At 40.6% G+C, this 26,223-nt stretch overlaps 2 protein-coding genes and 1 long non-coding RNA gene across 3 annotated transcripts in view; 2 read left to right on the top strand and 1 right to left on the bottom strand.

Annotated features, from left to right (window-relative positions):
- scamp1 (secretory carrier membrane protein 1) overlaps positions 1 to 1,917 on the top strand; it is a 212,033-nt gene extending 210,116 nt beyond the window's left edge. The window contains exon 10 of the transcript XR_010898975.1: positions 1,879 to 1,917. The gene's annotated coding sequence lies outside the window, so the exon portion shown is untranslated. The remainder of the gene's footprint in view (positions 1 to 1,878) is intronic.
- A 1,599-nt stretch (positions 1,918 to 3,516) lies between these two features.
- Positions 3,517 to 19,839, top strand: smad7 (SMAD family member 7). Its single transcript, XM_067423734.1, has 4 exons — positions 3,517 to 4,111; positions 5,209 to 5,262; positions 10,096 to 10,167; positions 18,928 to 19,839. Exons 1-4 carry the CDS (start codon positions 3,643 to 3,645, stop codon positions 19,464 to 19,466), a joined length of 1,134 nt encoding a protein of 377 aa, XP_067279835.1. The 5' UTR covers positions 3,517 to 3,642; the 3' UTR covers positions 19,467 to 19,839.
- Positions 19,840 to 19,950: 111 nt separating this feature from the next.
- On the bottom strand, positions 19,951 to 25,537 carry LOC137046523 (uncharacterized). Its single transcript, XR_010898988.1, has 3 exons — positions 25,460 to 25,537; positions 20,793 to 20,940; positions 19,951 to 20,591 (listed from the first exon to the last, which is right to left on the bottom strand). It is a non-coding gene; the product is annotated as an uncharacterized lncRNA (long non-coding RNA).
- Between the last annotated feature and the right edge of the window lie 686 nt (positions 25,538 to 26,223).

Raw genomic sequence — 26,223 nt, 5'->3', positions numbered from 1 at the left:
ATAAGCAAATCAAGAAGTGGAAAGTATAAAATTATTAACTAAATATTTACTTAAATTATTTAAGAAAGAATCTCACTTCTCGGTCTCAGTTTATATACAAGAAAGAAAGAAAGATGTTATGAGTAAATCATATATATACACTCTCTCTCTCTCTCTCTCTCTCTCTCTCTCTCTCTCTCTCTCTCTCTCTCTCTCTCTCTCTAGCTCGCTTTATTTCTACGCAATGGCGGTTTATATCACGTGATCTTCACCTATTTTATTTGTTCGATCGGTATCGCATATTTGGAACTGCGGCGGGCTCGCGCTCAGATATGCTGCTGCTGACGTCACGACGGCCCTCGTGGAGGCCACACGGATCTGCGCTGCGCGCCGCTGATTGCGTCATGCGGCCAGACAGTGTCCGCGCGGCCGCCCGTCTGTCACCCTGTAATCACCCGGCCGGCGCGCGCCTTTGTGTCCTTCATTGATCAGAGGGCGTGACCGCTAAAGTAAGTCCCGCGAAAGGGTTCAGCGTTTGAACAGAGCGTCCAGCTGACACGATACTCACTCACATCACGACCGAACATCAGTGGAGCTGCTGAGAGGCTCTGAGATTAAGAAGAACACACTGACTCATCTGATGCAGAAAACCCACATATATATCATTACCATTACTCACATCACTGTCTCTGTTTTATCTTGAGTGAGTTAGTGAGAGTGTGTGTGTGTGAGTGAGTAAGAGAGGGAGACCGACTGTGGCCTGGCAAACCCTGCGTTATTGGGACAAAATGTCCCCACAAAAATGGCAATATCTGAAATCCTTGTCGGGACATGTTTTAGTCCCTATGAGGAAAACATCTTATAAATCATACAGGATGAGTTTTTTTGAGAAAGTAAAAATGCAGAATGTCTCCTGTGATGGGTAGGTTAAGGGGCAGTGTGTGTGTTTGTGTTTGTGATGGGTATGGGGCAGGGGCTGTGTGTGTGTGTGAAGGGTAGGTTTAGGAGCAGGCGGCATTGTGTGTGTGTGTGTGTGTGTGTGTGTGTGTGTGTGTCTCTGTGTGTGTGTGATGGGTAGGTTTAGGGTCAGGGGCAGTGTGTGTGTGTGTGATGGGTAGGTTTATGGCCAGGGGAAGTGTGTGTGTGTGTCTCTCTGTGTGTGTGATGGGTAGGTTTATTGCCAGGGGCTGTGTGTGTGTGTGTGTGTGTGTGTGTGTGTGTGTGTGTGTGTGTGTGTCTGTGTGTGTGTGTGTGTGTGTGTCTGTGTGTGTGTGTGATGGGTAGGTTTATTGCCAGGGGCAGTGTGTCTCTGTGTGTGTGTCTCTGTGTGTGTGTAATGGTTAGGTTTATGGCCAGGGGCTGTGTGTGTGTGTGTGTGTGTGTGTGTGTGTGTGTGTGTGTGTGTGTGTGTGTGTGTGTGTGTGTGTGATGGGTAGGTTTGGGGTCAGGAGCAGTGTAGGGGGATAAAATGAACAGTTTGTACGGTATAAAAACCATTACGCCTATGGAGAGTACCCACAAAGATAGTGAACCAGATGTGTGTGTGATTGTTTATATTACGTTGTGGGGACCAAAAGTGCCCTGAGATCACCAGCCAGCGGCCCCCACAATGTAAATGGATTTATAAACATACTAAATTATGAAAATTTCGAAATGCTGAATGTTTCCTGTGATGGGTAGGTTGGGGCAGGGGCTGTGTGTGTGTGTGTGTGTGTGTGTGTGTGTGTGTGTGTGTGTGTGTGTGTGTGTGTGTGTGTGTGTGTGTGTGTGTGTGTGTGTGTGTGTGTGTGTGTGTGTGTGTGTGTGTGTGTGTGTACAGTGTAAAATCTATTATGCCTATGGAAAGTCCCCACAATTCACAAAATTGTGTGTGTGTGAGAGAGAGAGAGAGAGAGAGAGGTGTGTGTGTGTGTGTGTGAGAGAGAGAGAGAGAGAGAGAGAGTATGTGTTTCTCTCTCTCTCTCTGTCTGTGTGTGTGAGAGAGAGAAAGTATGTTTCTCTCTCTCTCTCTCTCTCTCTCTCTCTCTCTCTCTCTCTCTCTCTCTCTCTCTCTCTCTCTCTCTCTCTCTCTCTCTCTCTCTCTCTCTCTCTCTCTCTCTCTCTCTCTCTCTCTCTCTCTGTGTGTGTGTGTGTGATTGTTATATATTTCTCACCAGTAGGCGGCAGCAGTTCATGTGCCCTTATTCACAGACAGGAAAATGTTCACCATTCACACACACACAGTAACACACACCACTATAATAATAATTATTATTTACTATATACAATTGTATGATAAAAATATTGTTATAATTATTATTTATTAATAATAGCAAAAATTATTATAATTAAATACAATTTTAATATAACATAGGCCTACAAATTAATATATAATTATATAATACATAAACATAATATAATTGTATTTAATTAAAATATAATATAACATATGTGTGTGTATAATGTGTGTTATGATTTAATTATAATATATAATAATATTTTATAACATAGTATAACATATGACATTACACACACACACACACACACACACACACACACACACACACACACACACACACACACACACACACACACACACACACATGTATTATACTTCTTTCTGTATAATGCATATGCAGTGTATTTGTACGCAGATTTCACAACTAAAGAAATGTTTCCATCTAAACAAGTCACGATTGCATCATAAATATTTTTGTTTCTCTCTCTCTCTCTCTCTATCTCTCTCTGTGTGTCTCTCTCTCTCTATGTGTGTGTGTGGTGTGTGTGTGTGATTCATTCTTAATGTGAAGTTACCTGTGCGTCTGGCGCCAGTGTGTATGTGAGTGTGTGTGTTCGTTCCCAAGCCTCAAATTAGACTTCATAGCACAACAACGCAAGCAGCACAGACACACGCTTGTGATTGCATCTGTTACACTGTAACTTTATAAACTGCGCGCCGATGTGTCTCTCTGATGGTACATGTTACTTTGTTTTATGTTTGCGCAACCCAATCACTTTTTCCTGCCTGTTTCTTTTTTTTTTTTTTAAAGCGACAGGGTGTCTAGACAATCACATGACCCTCGACGCGCCAATGAGAGACACGGACACACACACACACACACACACACACACACACGGCGTCTGATCTTCATCTCGGTCAGTCCTTCAGTTCTTCATCGACTCGCGCGCGTCTCGGACTCGGAAGCTTCCCGCATTCACGCTCGTGGGATCATCTGGAGACGGATATTTGTGGATATTTCGAGCGTTATAATATTTTACATTGCGAATCGCCCTCGAGAGGTTTTGTTCGGCTGGGTCTGAAGTGGATTTCTACAGGGCTGGTGTCAGATTGATCCGGGCTGCAGATTTGATGTCAGGCGATTCGCCTTGAAGAAAACGGCAGATTATTCATCCCGAACATGAGATCCCGGACGATCGCTGGTGGATTAAGGTCGAACTTCTTTCCCATCGGGGTCTGTTCGTCTCCAGCAGTTTAGGCAGTCGGTTCAGCTTCTGTTTTTGGATTCTGTGTCGGTACGTCTGGTGAAATATAGATCGCGTGCGCTTCTCCTGCTCCGCCGTTTCTCCGCCGTCTGCTCTGCGCCTGTGGATTCGGACTCCGGATCTTCATGACTTGCGGACAAAATTGGCCGTTTGTAGCCGGGGAACCCTCTTGTCGTCCGCATGTTCAGGACCAAAACGATCGGGCTCGTCCGGCGACTTTGGAGGAGTCGCGCGCCCGTGGAGGGTGACGGGGACGCGGATACCGGTACGCGCGGTGGCGGCACCGCGGGCTGCTGCCTCGGGAAACCGGGCGCCAGTAAGCCGAGCCCCGGCACCGAGGCCGAACTGAAAGCGCTGACATACTCGCTCCTGAAGAAGATCAAGGAGAAGCAGCTGGAGGTGCTCTTACAGGCGGTCGAATCCCGGGGGGGTGCGCGGAGCCCCTGCCTCCTCCTCCCCGGGAAAGCGGACGCCAGGCTGGGTCAACAGTCGTACCCGCTGCCGCTGCTGCTCTACAAGGTGTTCCGGTGGCCGGACCTCCGGCACTCCTCGGAATTAAAGAGACTTTCGTGCTGTGAATCCTATGGGAAAATCAACCCGGAGCTTGTGTGCTGCAACCCGCATCATATGAGCAGACTGTGCGAGCTCGGTAGGGACATCTCTCATCTCTCCCCGCATCTTGCGCTGTTTTGATGAATAACATTAGGATAATGGGCGAAATCAGCGGGCTTTCCGTCATGCATGTTCTTTTAGTTGGTGGGGGAAAGCAAAGAGGGTTATTTTGGCTCTTGAATACAGGAGATCGAGTATATAGTGCTTATGTAGTACTATGATAACATTCATATCGCAGTGGGGTTTTGTGGTGTGTAATTACAGTTAGATTCAGAATAGACGATAACTTATTTGGCTTTGTAAATGTTTAATATACTGCTTATGGAGTCCTATATTGACACTCAGTGGGTTATTGTTTATATATAATAGAAAGAAAATGATACAGAAGGTTTCAAATAAGCATTCGTTTGGCTCTAATATGCAGAAGAAGATGTATAAAAATACTGCGTTACACTGTATTTGAACGTGTCATTGTTACACTGTACTTATATATTTAAGTACTGAATAATTAACAACGTGTACCTGCTATAGGGTTAGGTTTGGTTATTACTATGGGAAGTACGTGTAACATATGTAACAAGGACACTGTAAAATAAGTGTTACCAAATATTATTATGGTAAAACAATGACACTTTGCAGTATAGTTTATAGTTCAGGCTTCTTTGTAAAGATGACTATAAGAAATATATGTGAACGCATAATTTTGTAACACTTTTACATGTCATATGTTGATATTCACCAACGTAAGCATCTTGGTATTAAGAATGAGCTCTTGATTATAATTATATTCTCATACAGTGATGAATGTAGTTTTTCCATGTGGATAAATGCAGGAGCTTTGAGCTGGACCTCTAGTCTGTGGTTGTTCATGTGAAACCCGCCGGAGGCCCCAGTGTTCAGTGAAGTTAGTTTGCAGTGATCTGTGTGTGTGTGTGTGTGTGTGTGTGTGTGTGTGTGTGTGTGTGTGTGTGTGTGTGTGTGTGGAGTCTGGCGCCAGGCGGCCGTGTGTTTATCAGAGCTGTCCTGCCTCTAACCCTCAGCACTACACAAACACTTTTCCCAGAGAATGCCAGGCCTTATCATCAGCCCACATCTCCACTCACGGCCCCTCTCTCTCTCTTTCTTCCCCTCCAGAATCCCCCCCACCCCCGTACTCAAGATATCCCGCCGACTTTCTTAAACCACCTGGTAAGTTGAAGTTTCATCTTAAATTAAAGCATATGTTGAGCCTTTCAAAAGTTTAGTTTTAGTTGAAAATCACTTGCAATGAGTTTTTAGAGATTTACAATGATAACTCTTACCATGTAAATACAAGCCCAATGTTTTTTGGTAACTCTTAGTTTTTACAGTATCCTTATTACATATATTAGCTTAGCATAGTAAACCTAACTAAACCAAACACGATAGTAAGTACAATGTTGTTCATTAATATTACTAAGTACTTACACTGTAACAATGGCACCTTAAAATGAAGTGTAACCCTTTTTTAAGTACTCAGTTATGTTAATTAACTACATGTACTTGCTGTAGGGGTACATTTGGTTAAGGGTTAGTGTCACATGCCTGTCCTGTTTTGTGTGCACATGTGGGTTTTGTCATGTCTCCGGTCCTACTGTCAACCCCGCCCTTCTTGTTATCTGATTATTGGTTAATTTGCCCCACCTGTTCCCTCTTGATTTCTTCCCCTTATAAGCTCCTTGTGTTTGTCAGTCTGTGTTGGATCCTTGTGTAATGTCTGCGTCTTCCGTCCTCCCCGTGATTCTGTTGGTTTGTTTAAGTTTGTATTTATATTATTCTATTATGTGTTTTTCCCCCTCGTGGGTTTTGTTTTGAGTTTGTTTTATTTTATAATAAATTATCATTTTCTGCACTTGAGTCCTCGCACCCTTTTCCCTTGTCTGTGACGTGACAGACAAGGGAAAAGGGTGCGAGGACTCAAGTGCAGAAAATGATAATTTATTATAAAATAAAACAAACTCAAAACAAAACCCACGAGGGGGAAAAACACATAATAGAATAATATAAATACAAACTTAAACAAACCAACAGAATCACGGGGAGGACGGAAGACGCAGACATTACACAAGGATCCAACACAGACTGACAAACACAAGGAGCTTATAAGGGGAAGAAATCAAGAGGGAACAGGTGGGGCAAATTAACCAATAATCAGATAACAAGAAGGGCGGGGTTGACAGTAGACCGGAGACATGACAAAACCCACATGTGCACACAAAACAGGACAGGCATGTGACAGTTAGTTGCATGCAAATAAGCATAATTTATAGTTGTTACTATAGTAACTACTTGTACAGGACACCTTAAAATGAAGTGTTACCTGGTTTTTGTCATACCACCTTATAAGATGAAATTTCATCTCAAATGTATGCATATGTGGAGCTTTACATTTTTAGTTATTTTACAGTGTCCTTGTTACATGTGTTACATGTACTTACCATAGTAATAACAGTAAATTATGCGTAATTACATGCAACTTACCCCCAACAAAACCTAATCCTAACCTTATATCAAGTGTTGATCATCAGTATTACTCAGTTCTTTCACTGTAACAATGACACCTTAAATAAAGTTTAACCCATTTTTTTAAGGGGGCCATGTTGCAGTGTATTTATACTTACTATATAGGGTTAGGATTAAGTTTGGTTTAGGGTTAGTTGCATGTAATTATGCATAATTTATAGTTATTACTATATTAACTATAGTAACACATGTAACAACGACCTGGTTTTCTCAAACCACCTTATAAGTTGAAGTTGTCAAATGTATGCATATGAGGAGCTTTGCAAAAGTTTGGGGTTTTTGGGCATTTGCCATGGTGTTCTTACCTTGTAAATACCACGGGACATGAATATGGTATGCTAAGATAATGAGACTCTTTTGGTAGGTTGTTTAGACATGGTAATAACGTGGTATATGAAGATAGTAATCTTTTTGTGGCATATTTTTATATACACTTTAGTATACCATGGTACTACTAATGATTGCCAAGTACCTTTTTTAAGTGCTAGTAATTAAACGTGTGGTAGGTTTTTGGAGTATTTAAATACGAATATGGCAATGATTCAGTGTGTGACAGGCATTATGCTGTCGTTTGGAGTGAATGCGGTGTTCGGAAACATGGATCACATAAAGGAAAAGCTGAGAGCTGATTTATCTGCCGAATTAATCTGAGGTTTTGGGAGTGTCACTCTGCGTCTTTCCTCTGAGCGCTTGCTTTCTCTACCCATAATGCTCATAAGTATGTCCTGTATATTCGCTTCAGATAAGTGTGTTGTGTTTGGCAGCGCCCCGGATGAGGTTTCCTGCCGATCGCCCTCGTAAAGATCTTTCTCTATCCCTGCCAAAACTGGGAGTTAAACAGTATCACTTACGCAGGACACACTCGAGATCGCTGAGGTTTCGAAATCACGACAAATTTCTGCCCAGATTTGTGCGTCTCGATGTTTATAGTACGAATAACATAAGATGATGTTCCGCGTGAGTGTGTGGGAACGACTGTACGCTGACTGACATTGGCTCTCGCTCTTTGAGTCATTCTTCTTTTATGAATCAGTTTGGGGTTTCGGAGCGACTGAGAGGGAAAGCAAGAATGTGAACGAGAAAAGGCGCCGCGGTGGAGGACAGGAAAGCCAGTTTGGGGAGGACGTTTCCTGTGAGGACACACACACTTCCATTAGCTGCGTTCGGCTCTTGGACGAGCGACAGAGAACAATAGAAGACGGGTGATTTTGTCCGACTGAAAGAGAGAGTGGCACTGAACGCTGGGAGGAAGTTATTCGATGCTTGTTGGACTGTGTCTCGTTGATAACATCAGGATGAGGGAGACGGTCTGTGAGCGGCTGTCACACACACACACACGTCTGTCGCAGTGGTAACTGTCACGCGTTCACACGCTTCTGACAAGGAGGTGTGATGAAACGGCCGTTGACGTGAGCGAATTTGCATATCAATTGTTTTAAGCTCTTAATCACAGTGACACAAAAGAGAAAAAGAAACACAAACATTCAGGCTTATAATGGCAAAGACAGCAAAGTTTCTGGAAGAACTATTGAAAGTTAGGGTTCGGTTGACTCCTGAAGAGTTAAACGCAAATGTCACGGGATCCGTTTACATACATTTTGAATAAGGTTTTAATGTAATTCTTCTGTGAAGCTAGAAGATCAGGAAGACGTTCAGGTGGGGTGAACAAACTGCTGCTCGATCCCACAACTTTCTCTCTCTCTTTATGGTCAGGTTCAGGTTTGACCGTGTGTCTCATTAGACTGACCACAGCTCAGGGAAAGTGTCCAACTTCGAAAGTTGCTTCCGAAAAGTGCAGTATTTCACCCTTCACGCTCACAACTGGCCTTCATATCCTAGCACTAAAAGTCCTTCTCATTACAAGTGGAGCTGAATGATTGCTATATTCATTAATATGGATACTAATGGTACTTTTAAAGAATACCAGGGTGTCACCATGGTACATGTCCAAAAAACATGGGAAAACAATGAGTCTTAGGCAAAAGAAGAGCTATTTTACCTTAACATGTACTTTAAGATTTTAAGTTTAAATAGTTTTATTCTTCTCTGTTTTTGGTTAATGGTCACGTGAAGGTAAACAAATGAAATATTTCATCTTTATTAGTGCGTGTTTAATTTAGCAAGGCTAATTTGGTGAGGAGTCTTGTTAAATATAGTAATACAGGTTAATGCTAATGCTAACTTGTGGTATTCTTTTCAAAATCCCAAGCTACACGCATGAGGTTTTAAAAAACACCTCACAGGTTAGCATTAGCCAGTTTTTTTAGCTATTAAAATGGACCGTTTCTGACTTGTTAGCATTAACGGTTCTAGCTAAACTCCTCCGAATCAGATTTATGATTTTCTTTATCATAAAACACCATGTAGCTGATATTTAGTTCTTGAAAGACCTGCGATAGGAAACATTTTTGTTTGTGTTAGACGTGCTAGTTCATGCAAAAACCCTGAACTGAATGGATTTTTTACTAGGAGATGATCGATGTTTAGCACCAAATTGAGTCATTTTGTTGAAAAACATTTAAACTAATTTACTTTGTTAAAGATAGTGAGGCAGGCTGATGCTAACTTGAGAGGTGCTTTTTAAAATCCCAATCTGCATGCTTTAAATTGTATCACTAGCCTGTTATTTTAGCTATTTAATGTTTCTGACTTTGTTAGATCTTTGAAAAAAAAAAAACATTTACACATGGGTGCAAGGGTTTCATTGTGTCTTGTTCATGTAAAGACATTGCACTGAATGGATTATTTACCAGGAAATGGTTCATGTTCAGTTCCATTCTCATTGTTTTTAGCCAAACCTAGCATAAGTGTGTAGCATTTAAACTGAGCTAATTTAATGAGAAGTCTTGTCAAAGCTACACACGTGGGATTTTGCACCTCACAGCATTAGCATTAGCCTATTCTTTTAGCGGCATGAACCTAAAGTTTCTGACTTCTTCTCTTTGTCAGCATGTGCTAGCTAAACTGCCCCCAATCAGATCCATCATTATCTTTACCATGAATTACCATGGTTCAGCTTTCATTGTGACTGATATACTTTCTCCTGCAGTTGTTTGATCACTGTAAGGAAACCGAGGTTAGATCAGAACATATGGAGGCAATATTCCAGGCTCATTTTATTAAAGGGTTAACATGAAAGAGGGTGTTTTTCCTGTCTGCTCGCACGGCAATTAGAAAATTTACTGTACGCCGTTTTCAAGGCTGCAGCTATTTCCTGACTAGCTCGTTGTTTTGGACTTGATGGAGTATATCCTGCTAAACAGTGTATTCCTGTTAGAGCGCTCTCGTTCGCAAACCACCGCTAGCTTTCTTGGCAGAGGCTTTAAACTCAGAAAGGCTTTATTTATTTTGCATGACAGAAGAGTAGAAGGAACGGGAAACTAATGTTTGACCCAAAACGAGGCCACTCTGTATTTGTCATGAGATCTGGGCGGGTCTTTTAACCCTGTGATTGACAGCTGTCACTCTGTTTCTCCGTAGATTCTCCAGGTTCTGTGCCTGCTTCCACTGAAACTGGGGGAACGGCGTATTCGGCCCCTATGGGGTTCTCAGGTAAGAGCTCCAGACCATCCTCATCTCTGAACGAACCCCTCTGTGCTGATCTGAGCTGATAATGAGGAAGAGAGAGAGACTTGTGATGAAGAGTTTCTGCTTAAGTTGTTTTCTAAGGCACAGAAATGTGTGAAAAAGTCAACATGAAGTCAAAAGTCGAACATTTTTCCGTCCCCTAATGCACATTACTGGTCTTAGCGTGCATATTGAGTCTTTGTAATCGTTCATCAAAACGTCGCAGCTTCCTGTGCATCTAAAAATACTTCCCTGATCGTCTGATGGGTGACGATAACTAACTAGCTGTGGAGAAACTGTTTACCAATCAAAATTCATCAAATCTGTTTGATCAGAAAAACATCTCTGAGCAGATGTGAAATGTTACTTGCAGTTTTTTTTAAAGTATTATTTATATAATATGAATTTTTGTTGTTTGTTATAATACATTTATCATCTATAGTATTTTCAATGAAATTGTTGTATAAGCAATTTTCTTATGTGCTTTCGTGGGGGTTTCAGTTAGTTAAGTTGAAGTTTAGGTTTTTAGTTTAATTTTTTCATTAAATATTTTTTAATTATTTCAGTTTTATGTCAATTCACAAAATGTTTTTTTAATAGTTTTAGTTCACAATAACAACACTGGTTTTTATTTCAGTAAGTTTCCAAAGAAAATTTATAGTTTTCGTTTTAATTTTTATAAGTTACATAAAAAAAAAAATTAAAAAAAATAATAAAAAAAAAAAAAAAAAAAAGAAATATATATATATATATATATATATATATATATATATATATATATATATATATATATATATACTCAGCTTTATGTCAATTAATGAAATTATTTTCAATAGTTTTAGTTAACAATAACAATGGTTTCTCATTGGTTTTAAAATACAATATTTGATTCTATTTCGGCTTTATTTCAATTAACAAGCACAACAGTGGTTTCATGTTGACTTTAAAACATAAATAAGAGTACTGTGTGTGTGTGTGTGTGTGTGTGTGTGTGTGTGTGTGTGTGTGTGTGTGTGTGTGTGTGTGTGTGTGTGTGAATTTCGTTCGTGATCTGCTCTAGTTGATCAACCCTGGTGGATAGTCACATCCTGAGCTCTGAATACACACGGCGGCGGTTGTGTTTACGAGAGACCCTGAGAGAGCGAGAGAAGGATTAGTTTGGTCTAGGCCGGGTTCCTGAGTACAGATGTTTCTCATTACAGCGACTTTAAAGGGTTTTTATGATGGTGTTTAATTCAGCGCTGGGTGGAGTGTGTGTGTGTGTGTTTGTAAAGGGTCTTTAGATGGGTTTTCAGATAAGAACAGCAAAATGATGGAAGCTTCACATAAACACATGTTAAAAGTACAGCACTCAGAGCGGTGTGCGTGCCATGAGAGTGTGTGTGTGTGTTAGCTGCTCCCTTTCTCTGGCCTCCAGTCACTGTGAAGGTGCCCCGGCATTTGTTTTATGTTTCTTGTTGTGTGTGTGGGATGAAAGACCGACCGTTTCTGTCCCGCAAAAAACACCTCCTCCCGACTCCATTTACATTCCGGCTTTCGCTCATCCTCTCGCTGAGGTGCGTTTTTCCTGCTGAAATGAGTGAGGGCCGCTCAGAGAGGGAAGAATAGACGAGGGGGAGCGGAAGAATAGCCGACACACAGGAAGCACGCTCCCAAGGAAAGCAAGCGTCTCTCTGACCTTCTAATTCACTCGCTCTGCCCTTTTCATCTGCTGCTCCAGACATGAGACGGGCAGAGAGAGAGACACAGGTACAGAGACTTGGAGCCGCTACGTAACATACTTGAACTTAAATGTTGAATATGAGTGTGTGTGTGTGTGTGTGTGTGCTTGTTTTTGTGAAATATCAGGACACAAATGTGTATAATGACATTGGTATGACATATTACAGGAGTAGGTGATATATGAGGACATTGGCCATGTCCCCACTTTTCAAAATGCTTATAAATCATACAGGATGAGTTTTTTTGAGAGTGTGTGTGTTTGTGTGTGATGGGTAGGTTTATGGGCAGGGGGCAGTGTGCGTGTGTGTGTGTGTGTGTGTGTGTGTGTGTGTGTGTGTGTGTGTGTGTGTGTGTGTGTGTGTGTGATGGGTAGGTTTAGGGGCAGGGACAGTGTAAGGGGATCGAAAATACGGGTTGTACTGTATAAAAACCATTACGCCTATGGAATGTCCCCACATTCCACAAAAACTATTGTGTGTGTGTGTGTGTGTGTGTGTGTTCAGGATTATTGGATGAGAGTCTGAGTGTTGTTTAGTCTGAAGTTATTAAGAGTTAACCTTAATATGACAGCCACAACAGACAGACTTCCTGTGCAGACAGACAGATAAAGGTTTGATTAACTCATTTGCTGGGATGAGTTAATGCATTATTATTTTTTATTAGTGTTAATTTATTAGTGTTTTTTAAAGGTGCAGTGTGTAGCATTTATAAGGATCTATTGACAGAAATGAAATATAATATACATAACTGTTTTCAGTGGTGCATAAATACCTCACATAATGAACTGTGATGTTTTTATTACAATAGAATGAGTTATTTCTATCTTCATACACCCGGCTGTGTTACGGTGAAGTCGCCATTTTGCGTCGTCATGTTTCTACAGTAGCCCTAAAAGTACAAACTTCTCTACAGAGCGCTAGCTACCCTCTGCCGTGTCAGACGGAGACATTTTTGTCCTGTGTCGGCCACCGTAGCTTCTCTATGTGCTTCGAAAGGGAGGGGTGAGCGGAGGACGGTGGCAATTCACAACCTCACCTCTAGACGGCGCTAAAAGTTACACACTGCACCTTTAATGTTAATAAAAATGCATACAATTAGAGTTAACTAATGTTATAAAATGAGACCAGATTTGGTCAGATTGACTGAACCTCGTTCTAACTTGTATATTAAACATCTTGCTTCCGACGTGGGCATAAATGACTTTATTTGGGAAGTGTATTGCACCTCATCCGGCTCAGCTGTTCTTGAAACCTTTCTGCCAGATCCACAATCAGGCCTTTATGAAGGTCCCGTGAACGTCTGTAGGGCCCTCGGCGACCGTAACCCCTTGAGGGGCCTTGTTACCGTGACAACCTCCCGCCTCATTCCAGAGTTGTTTGGGTTAGCCGAGGAGGAAAGGGCAGCACAGGAAATGACATCACGCCTCAGAGGAAAAAGCCTCGAGTCTTGGGTAGGGCCTCCCGGGCGCCTCCGCTAAGCGGAAAGAAAACATTTTTGAGAAAATGACACAAAGCAGCTCCTTGAACGTCCAGAGCGCCTTCGTTTGACGACATGTTTTGAACTGGGAACGCTTTGTTGTATGTTTCACTCGTTGCCAGCCACTTCCTCAATCAAGCTGGACGTTTGACTTCAGCTCGTCGTGCAGTTCAGGCTCAAAATAAAGGAAGACAGAGGACAATGTCTGCACAGACGAACGCCCTCAGGATCCAGACACCTCAGCCACAAACATTTTCTTAAACCACAATCTAATCGCATAACTAAACACACAGAGCGGCGGGACACTTTCTCACGCACACACACACACACACACACATGATCCATTCATTCAGAAACTCTTCCAGCGTCTCCGGTCTGACTGGCTGCTCAAATGCAATGAACATTATAATTATTTACCATCTAAACAAGAAAGCCCATCACAGGTGTCTCCGCTCAACAGACTCGAACAGTGCTATATTAATATATAATGTCATTTATAAAACATTTTTTAACAGTTTAAATGTAGGTGAGACCATCATGGCTTTTAATTGGAGGGGGGAGTTACACCTCTGACCTTTGACCTCATAATCAACATGATGTCATAAACCGTTTCCTTTGCCCCGACGCTCCCACAGCGATCGTACAGTATACAACCTGTGCGTCATAAATCTGAATGATCTGATCCACGTATTAGTGCACAATGGAGGACAACATCAAGTATTTCCTGTGCGCTGCTGGTGTTCCTGACTGTGTGTGTGTGTGTGTGTTATGTAATGGCTCTCCATCTAATTGCCAGTTTCCTTTATTGACTTCCAAACAAAGAAGCTGCCAAACATTTCTGTCCGTCCGTCCATCTGCACGTCTCTCGGTCGAGCGTGTGTGTGAGATTGTTGCTATAATACCGGCGCCCGAGCAAAAAGATAATATTTATAGAGCCTTAACTGACACACACACACACACACACATCAGAGAAGTTGCCTCGGGGTTTGTTTGTTTAGTTGGTGTTTTGCATGTTGAATCCTAAACGTCTGCCAGTTTTGTAGGCTGTAGCGAAATCTGCATGAGTGTGTTAACGCTAACGCTCGTAGCTACGCGAGCTCAATTGTGTGTTGCCTCCTAGTCTGTGGTTCAAGCAAATTACCACAGGAGGCGCCAGAGTGTAAACGCTCTTCTTCTGTGGTTAGATGTAGGTTTGCAAGTAAATGTTAAATATTATATATAAATAAATATTGTACATTTACAGTTTTGTGTAATATTTTTATTTAGTTTTAAGAATAATCATAATAACGAAAAAGTTTTTTATTTTACAGTGAAATATTTTTAATTGTGTTTAATATTTTTATTTAGTAATAATAATATTGATTATGATGAATAATACATATATTTTAATAAATATAATATTTTTTAAATATATTCATTTTATTTAGTAATAATTATAATTGTGATAAATAAGTTTGTAATTATTTAGTAATATTTAATATTATTACTTAATAATATAATAATTGTAATAACAAAAATTCCTAAATACTCAATAGTAAAATGTTTTATTTTTTACATTTAGTAATAATTATAATAATAATTGTTATAACAATAATAATATTTTTTAAATGTTACATTTGAAACTTTTACTCTAAAATATTACAATTGTAATGTTTCATATTTTATTTCATACTTTAGTAATAATAATCACAATTCATTACTAATATAGTATTCATATTTAATATTCATTGTAAATATAATATATTACGTTTTATTATTATTTTATAGTCGTATTGATAAACCTGGCACTTTTTAAAATTGCGATCAAGAAGAATGCAGAAAAGAATTGCCTTTTTTTTCTTACAATATGCCCATCGTTTTGCCTCTGCCTCTGCTGCGTCTGAAGAGTTAGCATAACCCATGTTGAGTGTCGTTGTGGGTTGTCGTCATCATTGGTTTAGCTTTAGAAGTGGCCCCTGACCTCTGACCCCTGACCTCGCGGCATCTCCTCCAGCAGGCATGCGCGTGCACCGTCACTGGATAAGAGCGCTGACTGGCCGTAAAAGAGGCCGTCCCCTCCCGTGAACCTCAGCCAGACGGGAGGCGATCAATAAAAACACCGACTTCCCTCCAGTGTGTGTGTGTGTGTGTGTGTGTGTGTGGAGACAGACAGAAATAATCATTAACCTCTCCAGACTGCTGAGTGACTCGCGTCTGCATGTGTGTGTGTGTGTGTGTGATTCCATTAGATGTCCAGACACTTTTGTGCAGTTTTTTGTTGTTGTTGTTCTTTTCATGTACAAAGTGACTGTTTAAAAGAAGTCTCCTTAAATGGAAAAACTTTGCCCCGCATATGCCAAAAACACCTGTGTGTGTGTGTGTGTGTGTGTGTGTGTGTGTGTGTGTGTGTGTGTGTGTGTGTGTGAGTGCTCAGACCAAAGGGAGCCAGTGTGGACAGAGGAAGGATGGTTTGTTACCTGAGGCAGTAAAGCTCTAAATGGAGATTTGACTTCAGCAACAGCTCAACCACAAAGAAAGACCCTGAGTGTGTGTGTGTGTGTGTGTGAGAGAGAGAGAGAGAGAGTGAGAGAGAGAGAGAGAGAGAGAGAGAGAGAGAGAGAGAGAGAGAGAGAGAGAGAGAGAGAGAGAGAGAGAGAAAAGTCTTTTTGTCCCCTTTAGAAGAGAGAAAGACAGAACAAAACTGCTTGGGGGATGGGGAGAAAGAGAGAGGTTTAGAGATTCCCAAATTCAATTTTTTTTTTTTTTTTTTACAATTTTCTGGTTTCATTTTAGTCATTAAACAGCATGTCTAATCAATATCTAAAAAATGTACAATGTAATACAATTAATTTACAATACAATATTGCATTTTAGTCAAATAAAGTGCTGTACTCTACATTATAAATTAAAACATGAATGTAAAAAATCTCTTAATTATGAAATACCTTAAAATAATAATAATCCAAGTAAAATAATAATCTAAAATGACTAGACTACTACTTTGAGAAATACATTTTACTGTAATATATTTGTATCATAATTTCTTCAAGACTTTTCTTTTGGTGGTTTGTCGTGGAGATGTTTCCATGAAAAACCACTTATGTTTCTGTGCAATAATTACTGTAATTTGATTAATTTTACAGCTCTAATTTTGATATACGAATTCAAAATTTGCCAAATTCCATGAAATTTCATGCTATACCGTCCATTTTATGACTGGATTCTACGATTCATAAGAAATCATAAGGCCCTTCTTGAGAGCGTTTGCTCTAATGGTGTTCAGGATGTCAACTGAACGCTTGAGGCTGCAGAAGACATGAGGTGTGTGTGTGTGTGTGTGTGTGTGTGTCATGTTGCACACTCTATTTCAGGACACTCTCTGCGTCTGGCTGTCACCATGTCATTCGGGGTGACACTGTGGCCGTCCAACCGACCGACACTGAGACGCCACACACACACGCCAGTAAATTCATAAGCTATTCACACACACCTCCATTCTCTCACGCACACACACACACACACACACACACACACACACACACACACACACACACACACACACACACACACACACACACACACACACGTACCTGTGCAGTTGTGTGTCTCTATTTGATTAAGCACATTGTTGTTGATTAAACACACACACACACAAACTCAGAGGTCTGTTTGATGTATGATGTGTGTGTTACTCAGGTTTGCTTGCTGTTCGTGATGTCGTCAGAGAGACTAGTGAACTATCCAGACTAAAATAGCATCAGTCTGACACAGCAACGACACACACAACATTGATATATAGCATGATATTGCTATGGAATCGCTATAGTTTCTACATAGTCGCGGCGGTAAGATTTATGCTCACCAAGGCTGCATTTATTTGATCAAAAATGCAGTAAATACAGTAATATTGTGAAATATGATTGCAGTTCATATTGCAGACAATGCATCCCAAAGTATTTCTTAAAAGAAGTATTCTTTGAGTACTACTATAAACTATAGTTTATGAATTTCAGTAATTTGGTATTATCATGCGTTAACTGCACCATGGCACTACAAAAAGTACCATGGTTCAGTAATGCTATGTTATTTGGATATATACCATACTGTTTGATTACTGTATTCATATACCATGCTGCGTAAATGGCACTGTAAGCTCTTCAAAGTGTATAATTGGTATTACCTTGGAAACATATCCAAACATGCATGTGTGTAAGGGTTGTAATGAAGGCTCTACCTACTCTAGTCATCAAGTTAGTCTGGGCTGGTGCGTAATTAACTACACTGCTAAATTACGGCCTACTCACCGATCCGAGATTAAAGAGAGACTGTCCTCACTGCAGACAGACAAAGAGCTGCTTTACTTCAACACTGTGTACTAACCAGATGTCAGGTCATTTTTCTGTCTTCACTGAAAAACATTGCACAAGGAATCAAAATGGGATGTTTAATGTATGCGGAAGGATATGGACCAATGAGATTTCCTGTAGGAGGGGCCAAGTTTTCATTGCGTTATTACATCATATATAGCCGTTGGTTGGTGTGGTTGAGCACGATTGCAGATTTATTGGGGCATTGACGTCAGATCATTGTTCGGCCCAGACGAATGATAAGCAGCGCTGCTAATGTAAACAAGCGCTGGAGGCCAGTGGCGCTGCTCCGCGCGGGGCGGCAGATTCCTCACATTCCGCCATCTGAAATTAAGGATGCAAGATATGTTTGGCAGAGCTCAGGACGGTTTTCCTGGATAGAAGGCATGCGATGTTGTGTGAATGTGTGTGTGTGTGTGTGTGTTTACCTTTTTGTACTAGTCCTCGTCAAATCTAATCATTCTGCTCTCTTCTTTCTTTCTCGACAGCACTTTTACTCTGTTGGAAACTCTAGTAAAGCCAGTTTATGATGGTTTTAGTGGTCCAAGTTGTTCATAATCTTGTCTAGATGGTTAATGGGTTGGCCTACCCATTGGTGGTCTTCGTTTCAGGCTGGTAGATCATCTTGACCAGCTAGTACCTCTTGTTAACTTTTGCTCTGTTGGAAACTCTAGTTCAGCCAGTTTCCAGTGGTTCTAATTGGTCCAAGTTAGTCATAATCTAGTCTAGATGGTTAATGGGTTGGCTTACCCACTGGTGGTCATGGTTTCAGCCTTTTGGTCAGGCTGGCTAGAGCTTGTAGACAACTTTGGACCAGCAAGTACCAGTTTGATCATCATATCCTATTCTGTCCTGTTATTTCAATGAAGTTGATGCTGAATTGGCATAGTTTATAAAAGTCTCTCTCTTTCCTTCCTCAGTAAACACTTTGTTCACTTTTACTCTGTTGGAAACTCAAGTAAAGCCAGTTTCTGATGGTTCTTATTGGTTCGAGTTGGTCATATTCTTGTCCCGATGGTTAATCAGTTGGCCTACCCACTGGTAGACCTCTTTGATCAGATTGGCTAGAGCTTGTAGACCAATTTGGACCAGTTTGACCACCTTAATCTGGGATGCCCTGGTTTTCCAGCAGGAATTCAATGAAATTCACTTGAAGTTAAATTGGCATGATTAATAACAGTGTCTTCTCGTCTCTCCATAGATTCCCTGGCTCTTCAGGAGCGTGGAGAACAGCCTCACTGGTGTGTGGTGGCGTACTGGGAGGAAAAGACCCGCGTTGGGCGCCTCTACTCCGTCCAGGAGCCATCTCTGGACATCTTCTATGACCTACCTCAGGGCACAGGCTTTTGCTTGGGCCAGCTCGCCTCCGACAACAAGAGTCAACTTGTGCAAATGGTTCGGGCCAAGATCGGTTACGGCATCCAGCTCAGCCGCGAACCCGATGGCGTGTGGGTGTATAACCGGAGTTGCTACCCCATATTCATCAAGTCAGCCACACTGGACAACCCCGACTCGCGTACGCTGCTGGTGCATAAAGTATTCCCCGGGTTTTCCATCAAGGCTTTTGACTTCGAGAAGGCGGGAAGCCTGCAGCGGCCCAACGACCACGAGTTCAGCCAGCAGCCGCGGACGGGCTTCACCGTCCAGATCAGTTTCGTGAAGGGCTGGGGACAGTGTTACACCAGACAGTTCATCAGCAGCTGCCCCTGCTGGCTGGAGGTCATATTCAACAACCGATAACAGCGAGCCCCGCCCCGCCCCTCACCACGCCCCCATTCCTTCACACGCTATGGAGACGGACTAGCCCTTACCTTTCACGGACTATGTTGTTTTTCTGTTTTGTTTTTGCGAGAAGCGGAGGATGTTTTATGAGAGAAATGGAAAACGAAAACTCACGTTGACTTTAATAAATGACTAAGATTTAATTAAGTGAAATAAAAACTAAAATGTATTTTATGTTAAATATAAATATATTATTACCTGTAAATACGAAGTTTTATATGCATTGTTATTTATGTATTGTGCAATGTGTTGATGAGATGAAAAAGAGATGCACTTTGCTTAATATAAATGCAAAAAAAGAAATGCCAAAATAAAATATAAAAATACCGAATATATTTCTGAATTTGTGTTTGTTTTGCTAATATGCAGGTTGTTTTCTTGTTCTGAGAAATTTATTTTTTACTCTACTTCACCCGAAAAAACAAAAAATCATATATTCACTGTCAAAAGTGGCATATTTAGCCATTAATGACTCACATTGCTCTTTAATTTCAGATTCACATTTTATTTCCATCTGTGCCAAGTTTCAATGTCTAATGACGTGAATGAGTTTCTGTGGGAGCACATTCCCTCAGTGTAACCCGAATGCCCCGTGGGCCGGTTGTGTGCCAGGAACAGCAGGTCTCTGGGGGAGGGGAACGTCTACGGCCCGTCTAGACGAGCGTGGAGCGAGCGCCACACCTCCTACAGCCGCTCCTGATATGGACGTCTGCTGGGGGGATTACAGCCGTAAGCCGGCTCTGACCCGACTGCCCCTGAGAGACCTACATTCACCAGCCCCAGATTCCCATGCAAACCTGAGACGGATTGAAGTTGAGCTGTTATTTCATGATGAAAACAGATTTTATTCTTTTTTTTCTTTCTTCCTCTGTCTGTTTTTCTCTGGTGGATTCAGAGCATGTTGGTGTCTAAAGTGTATTCCTGGGTATTAGTGTCATGGTGGTGTCCTGGTCTCTGTAATCCAAACTGTCCTAATGCATCTAAAGCTTGTGCTGGCCAGGAAACCGGACAGATGCCTCGACCCGACACCATTACGAAGAGCTTATTTAGTCTGCTTCTGATAAACTCCACAAAGACACTGAACTGTGAACACAAAACCAGCTAATTACACCAAAAGCAAGGACAAATGGTTGAGTAAATAAAACATTACAATTAATACATTTTCAAGGAATAATTCACCTAAAAAGGAAGACCTGCCGTTCTGCTAACTCATGTATATCAAACTGTCTGACTTTAAAGATAATTCAAAGTAAAACAGCTCTATTGAAGGCTGAAATCTCTAACCCTTTAGTTCAGACACAGGATGGCTCATCCACAAACACAAAGGAGGAGCTCTCCGCGCTGCCGGCTTGTCTCTGCCCTGAGGGACGGGCCATTTGCCCCGGCAGCAGCCATCTTGATAACTCAAGCATCAGCACAAACAAGTATGCTTCTGAAAAAGACACACATAGGGTTGTTTTGTGGAAATCAACAGTTTAATAGTTCAACACTTTGAAAGCATCAGATCAGAGGTTTGAGAACTAAAGAGAACACAAAGTTCTTTGTGCGTTAATAACGTTTCCCATTAGACATCATGTTCAGAAATAATTGGAATATTTGCATTTTAGAGTCATTATTGATTATTCAATATGTGCACGAGTGGGATGATGTGTGAAAAACGTAGGTGTTTAGTCCAAAAATCTGCACACTTGCAGAACAATATACACAAAAGTAAACACAAAATGTGCATTATGAATAAAAAAACGCACCTTTGTTTTTTTCTTTTTTTTAATCTTTTTTTTAAAACTAAATATGAATGTCATGGAGGGACAAACATGTTTTTAGTAAATTTTTAGGAAAATCTCAAGAAATGCCCAGGTCATATTTGTCATGCTTTTAATGAATTTTATGAAAATGTTATGTTATATATATATAACATTTTCATAAAATTCAGGATTAGTATAATTAGTATAATCAGAAATTAATGAATTTTATGAAAATGTTTATATATATATATATATATATATATATATATATATATATATATATATATATATATATATATATATATATATATATATATATATATATATATATATAAAACATTTTCATAAAATTCAGGGGTTTTGAATTTTTCCAAAATTAAAACAATTATAATAATCATAAAAAATGTGCCTACACTGATATTAGGGAAGGGTGGGGTGGGAATGATAACTGTAAAAAAATTATGTCTTGATTCTAAAAAGGCATCATTTTCTTTATGCAAAATATATTTTATTTATTTATTTATTTATTTATTTATTTATTTATTTTTTACTTTATTTATATTTTGCATAAATGAATGTGGGTGAATGCAATATGTCACCCAGACCCCGCACAAGCCAATACGTGCTTTACCCTGGAGAAGACACTTTATCTGATTTCTTTTTATTTTCCTCTTTCTCGTCAATCAGATAACGCCGTTGCCCTCATGCGCCCGAGTGCTTTCCGTTCGCTCTTCACACGCTACGACCAGACAGCGGCTGAGCTGAGAAGCGCTACTGACTCCGACACGGAGCCAAAAGCGCCTGTGGCTCTAGAACCACCGCCACGCTGTTTGATCTTCCTCTTCTGTCCCTCTGCGTCTAAAGGGATAAAGGGATAGTTCACCCAGTAATAAAGTGTCTGCCGTTTACTCACCCTCATGTTGTTAAACCCGTTTTAAAGTATCTGTCATGGTCTAAAAAAAGACAAAAGTATCGTAACTGTCGTCCATATGACTCAAGCGCTGTATTTTCAAGTCATTGTCATGCAAAAGCCTAGCTCAGCTGTGTGAAGAACTGGATGAAATTAGTAGTTTTTCTTTAATTTTCCTGAAGCTCTGAAATTCACATTTTTAAAGTTATTTCAAAGAGGCTATATGTTAGAATTTTCATGTATTCCCTTGTTTATATTGCCAATGTGGGAACTGCTAGTAACGAAACCTAAAAAAACCCTCCCTGACTTCCTAGTCACCATGTACATTTTTTTGCCGGGAAAATGTTTATGTGCGCTACTGAGAGCCTCTTTTCTGTTCAGAAATGAATGCAGTGTTCAGGATAATGCAGAAAGAGCTGTTCTGTAAAGTCAACGTGTCATGCTAAGAAAAAGGATTAATTAAAACCATAAACTCACATAGCCAGAACTATAGATACATTCGCATTGTCTGCATCTAAAATGGAATAGGCTAATTCCTTACTATATAGTATGCGAAACACGTACGGCAACAGAGTAGTATGTCCGATTGACCTACGACTTCTGGCGAGAATCTGACGTGTGACACTTTACTATCCCATGAGGCCACAGGAGAGGATTCATGAATGGAGGTTAAGGGATGCAACTGACTCTGCAGGTCACATGATAATGACAAAATGGCGGCTGTATTATGTCCAGATTACATACTACACACATTCATACTATATAACATACTTTATAGCAAAGTAAGTTCAAATTCAAATGTAGTATCTATTAGAAAGTATGCGATTTCAAATGCATCTACTGTCTATATTTGGGACTGACACCCGCATTTACTTACAGGTGAGTCTCGAAATGTTCTGTTCACACAGAAACTTACAATAGCGTCTTTACTGTCTGTATGAACCATAGACTGTTAAAAATATGGACGATGCACCTTCAGTCTCTTCCACTGAAGTAAGTGTAGCCACCAGTGTCCAAATATGGCGCTGACATCTTTGGTCTCGAGTCAGCACAATAGTAAGCGTGAAGTGGAGCCGCGATATCAAGGCCCTGCCCACTTTCCACCCTAATCAACAACTTTTTTTGTGTGTGAAATAAACAATTACGTAAATTAAAGTTAAAGCTCCAATGTCCTCCCGAAGTTCCTGAAAATATCTGCCTCTTTGAGAACTACGCTCAGAAAAGCTGTCAATCATTATGTCACACCCATGTGTTTATAGCATCAAATAACTAAATAAAACCAAACTTATTTAAAGAACGAACACTTGAACTAACATAAGCATGATAAAAACTGCATAAAATGACATGAAAATGTTAACCGGCCCACGGGGCATTCGGGTTACACTGAGGGAATGTGCTCCCACAGAAACTCATTCACGTCATTAGACATTGAAACTTGGCACAGATGGAAATAAAATGTGAATCTGAAATTAAAGAGCAATGTGAGTCATTCAATGAAAATGTCTTTGGAAAAAGTTTATTTGAAGTATAATTGTTTAGTATGTCTCACATCTCAAAAATATGGACATAGTTTACGTGACATCGCCCGTAGGTTTCTGAAAAGCATTTTTTGAAGCCTAAAAGTCGGACGTTGCCATCTTGGCAGCACATCACCGCGCATCACTCTCAGATATCTGAAAATGGGCAAAGAGGCAGGACTTAGCTGGAGCTGAGGTGACATGATGATTAACAGAGAGCAGACAAATTGCAATCCACCTGTCACTCAAGTGGCCACGCCCTTATCTATGCAGTAATTTAAGACTTAATATAATTTAAAGGAATGAGTTATAAAAAATGTCACCCCCCTCACAGTTGCATGAAGGGCAAAACTAGCTATATAGACAAAACCACAATTTATACCAGGCTGTATACATGTTTTTTTCTGCTGTAAAGTTGGGAATTGATTTTAACATGGCACGCAATGAGATTGCGCTGCCTTTTGGAGCCTGTCTCTAGCGGCCAGTCGATTAATTGCAGTTCAAATCACTTCCGTATTGGCTTCAAGAGAACGCGGGAGGTTGCCGTTTGAAGCCTGTATTCGGAGTAACCATAGTCACAGTGACCAAAGTTGTATAAAAAAGGTGAGATCTTATCACTTTTGACAGGACAACAGTCTATTTGAGCTTCGAGTCCATCCATTTAATCTTCATTAACAGAAGCTTCGATGTAAACTCGAGCGACCCGGACCTTTTAACCGTTGCACTTGAGGCACGTCGTTTGCTGCGTCTCGCGCGGTATTTGAGTCGCGCGTGGAGCACAAAACTAACGGGAGCCGCTCCGGTGGTGGAGGACAGTGACCTGATTTAACACCTTCAGACGACACACACAGCTCATCTCTCCGTTTCTGTAAGTTACCGAAAGCAAAACCACACACACAGACACAAAACCCCTCTTGCACTTGAAACACACACACAGCGCGGGTTTTTCACACAACGCGGGTTTTTCGAGAATCCGGTTGTGCATGGACATTTTCACGTGTGAGTTTGGTTATAGAATGGGCAATGTGGTTGTCACTGCAGTAAAAAACAAAACAAAAAACGTATGGTGTGAACTGAATTCCGCTGCTGTGTGAATGTAAAGGCTACTTTACAATCAAACTATCATAACAGTGTAATTTTAATATAACCTCTTATGTTGACCTTATGTCTGTGAATTGCAGAGCTAGTGCAAACATATTAACGTGGCTATGATCAGATGCTTTCCTAACTGCTGTTTTCCTACTGGGGCCTATTGCACAAAACTAGGAAAAGGGATTAAGCCGGTATATCTTGGTGGCCGGTACGTGTAAACGTACCCTGAAGGCACACTCACACCAAGAACAATAACGATAACGAAAGATAACTGTATATTAGGGGAAAAATTGAGCCAGGATCACCAAGATGTCCCGGCTTAATCTCTTATCCTAGTTTTGTGCTAAAGGACCCTGCTGTCATTTTTGTTGTGTATTTTTAATTTATTTTTGATATTAAGCACATCTTTTGTATCGTTTTAGTCAACTATAATAACCCTGAGCTTCATCGAAGGCGATCAGTGAATGATGAATCAACATTCATCACAAAAAGCTGCTTTTCACAAAAAAACAATAGCAATACAGTTAATCCGGTAACATGTCCCTGTATTGTTTTGTTGCATTCAGTGGTCTTTCTAAATGAGGTTGCATGACAGACTTCTGTTGTTTTCATTTGAATCTAATTATAATTATGAGCGACAAACCCAAACCCTACCCTAAACCAAACCCTTATGAATCATTTTCTTACCTTTGAGGTCGTCCACGGAGGAAGGTTTTGTCAGACGAGGCTCCTTCCTGAGAAAATGTTGTCTCCAACATATAATAGCTACATAAACACACAATACAGTCACACATTTAGACAGAAGACGGGAAATAAAATTTGGTTACAGTAACACACACAATGATCAGGAAGTAAAGAATTTAAAACACACCCTGTAAAGACACAAGACTTAAAGAGTTAGTTCACCAAAAAAGTGAAAGTGAGCCCATGATTTACTGTATATGACATTCTTCTTTCAGACGAATAAAATCTGAGTTATATTAAAATTCTTTCAAGAAGATGCGCAGAGGATGGAGCAAAACCTCTGGGCATGCATGAGTTCCATTATTCTTTCGCTGTCTGCCTGAATCTAGTTATTTTACTAATAACGTTTTAAATATGGATATTTTTCTCACATAAACGCAACGATTCGCATCAGAGGGTCTTTATTAACCCCCTGAGCCATGTGGATTTCTAACATCCGACATGTATTTTTGTAGCCTGACATGGTCATACTCAATTCTAGTCAGAATATGAGTCTGAAACGGCTCCATTGGGCTGTGATTATGAGGTGTGTTTCAACTGAACCAGGAAAGACATCAATTGGATAGAGCTACAACCAATCAGAGCAACGAAGCGGCGCATTGTCAAATGTCAACAGACAGAGCTCGACTAACGTTACTGTGTTGCTAAGTCCGTGTTTTTTTCGCGGTTGTTTTATATGTCCGCGGGTTAAAGGGACTATAATGTGA

Source organism: Pseudorasbora parva, chromosome 18 (genome assembly GCF_024679245.1).
Source record: "Pseudorasbora parva isolate DD20220531a chromosome 18, ASM2467924v1, whole genome shotgun sequence".
Classification (NCBI taxonomy): Eukaryota; Metazoa; Chordata; class Actinopteri; order Cypriniformes; family Gobionidae; genus Pseudorasbora; species Pseudorasbora parva.
Note: the sequence above shows the minus strand (reverse complement) of the source record. Positions and strands in the feature narration are given on the sequence as shown.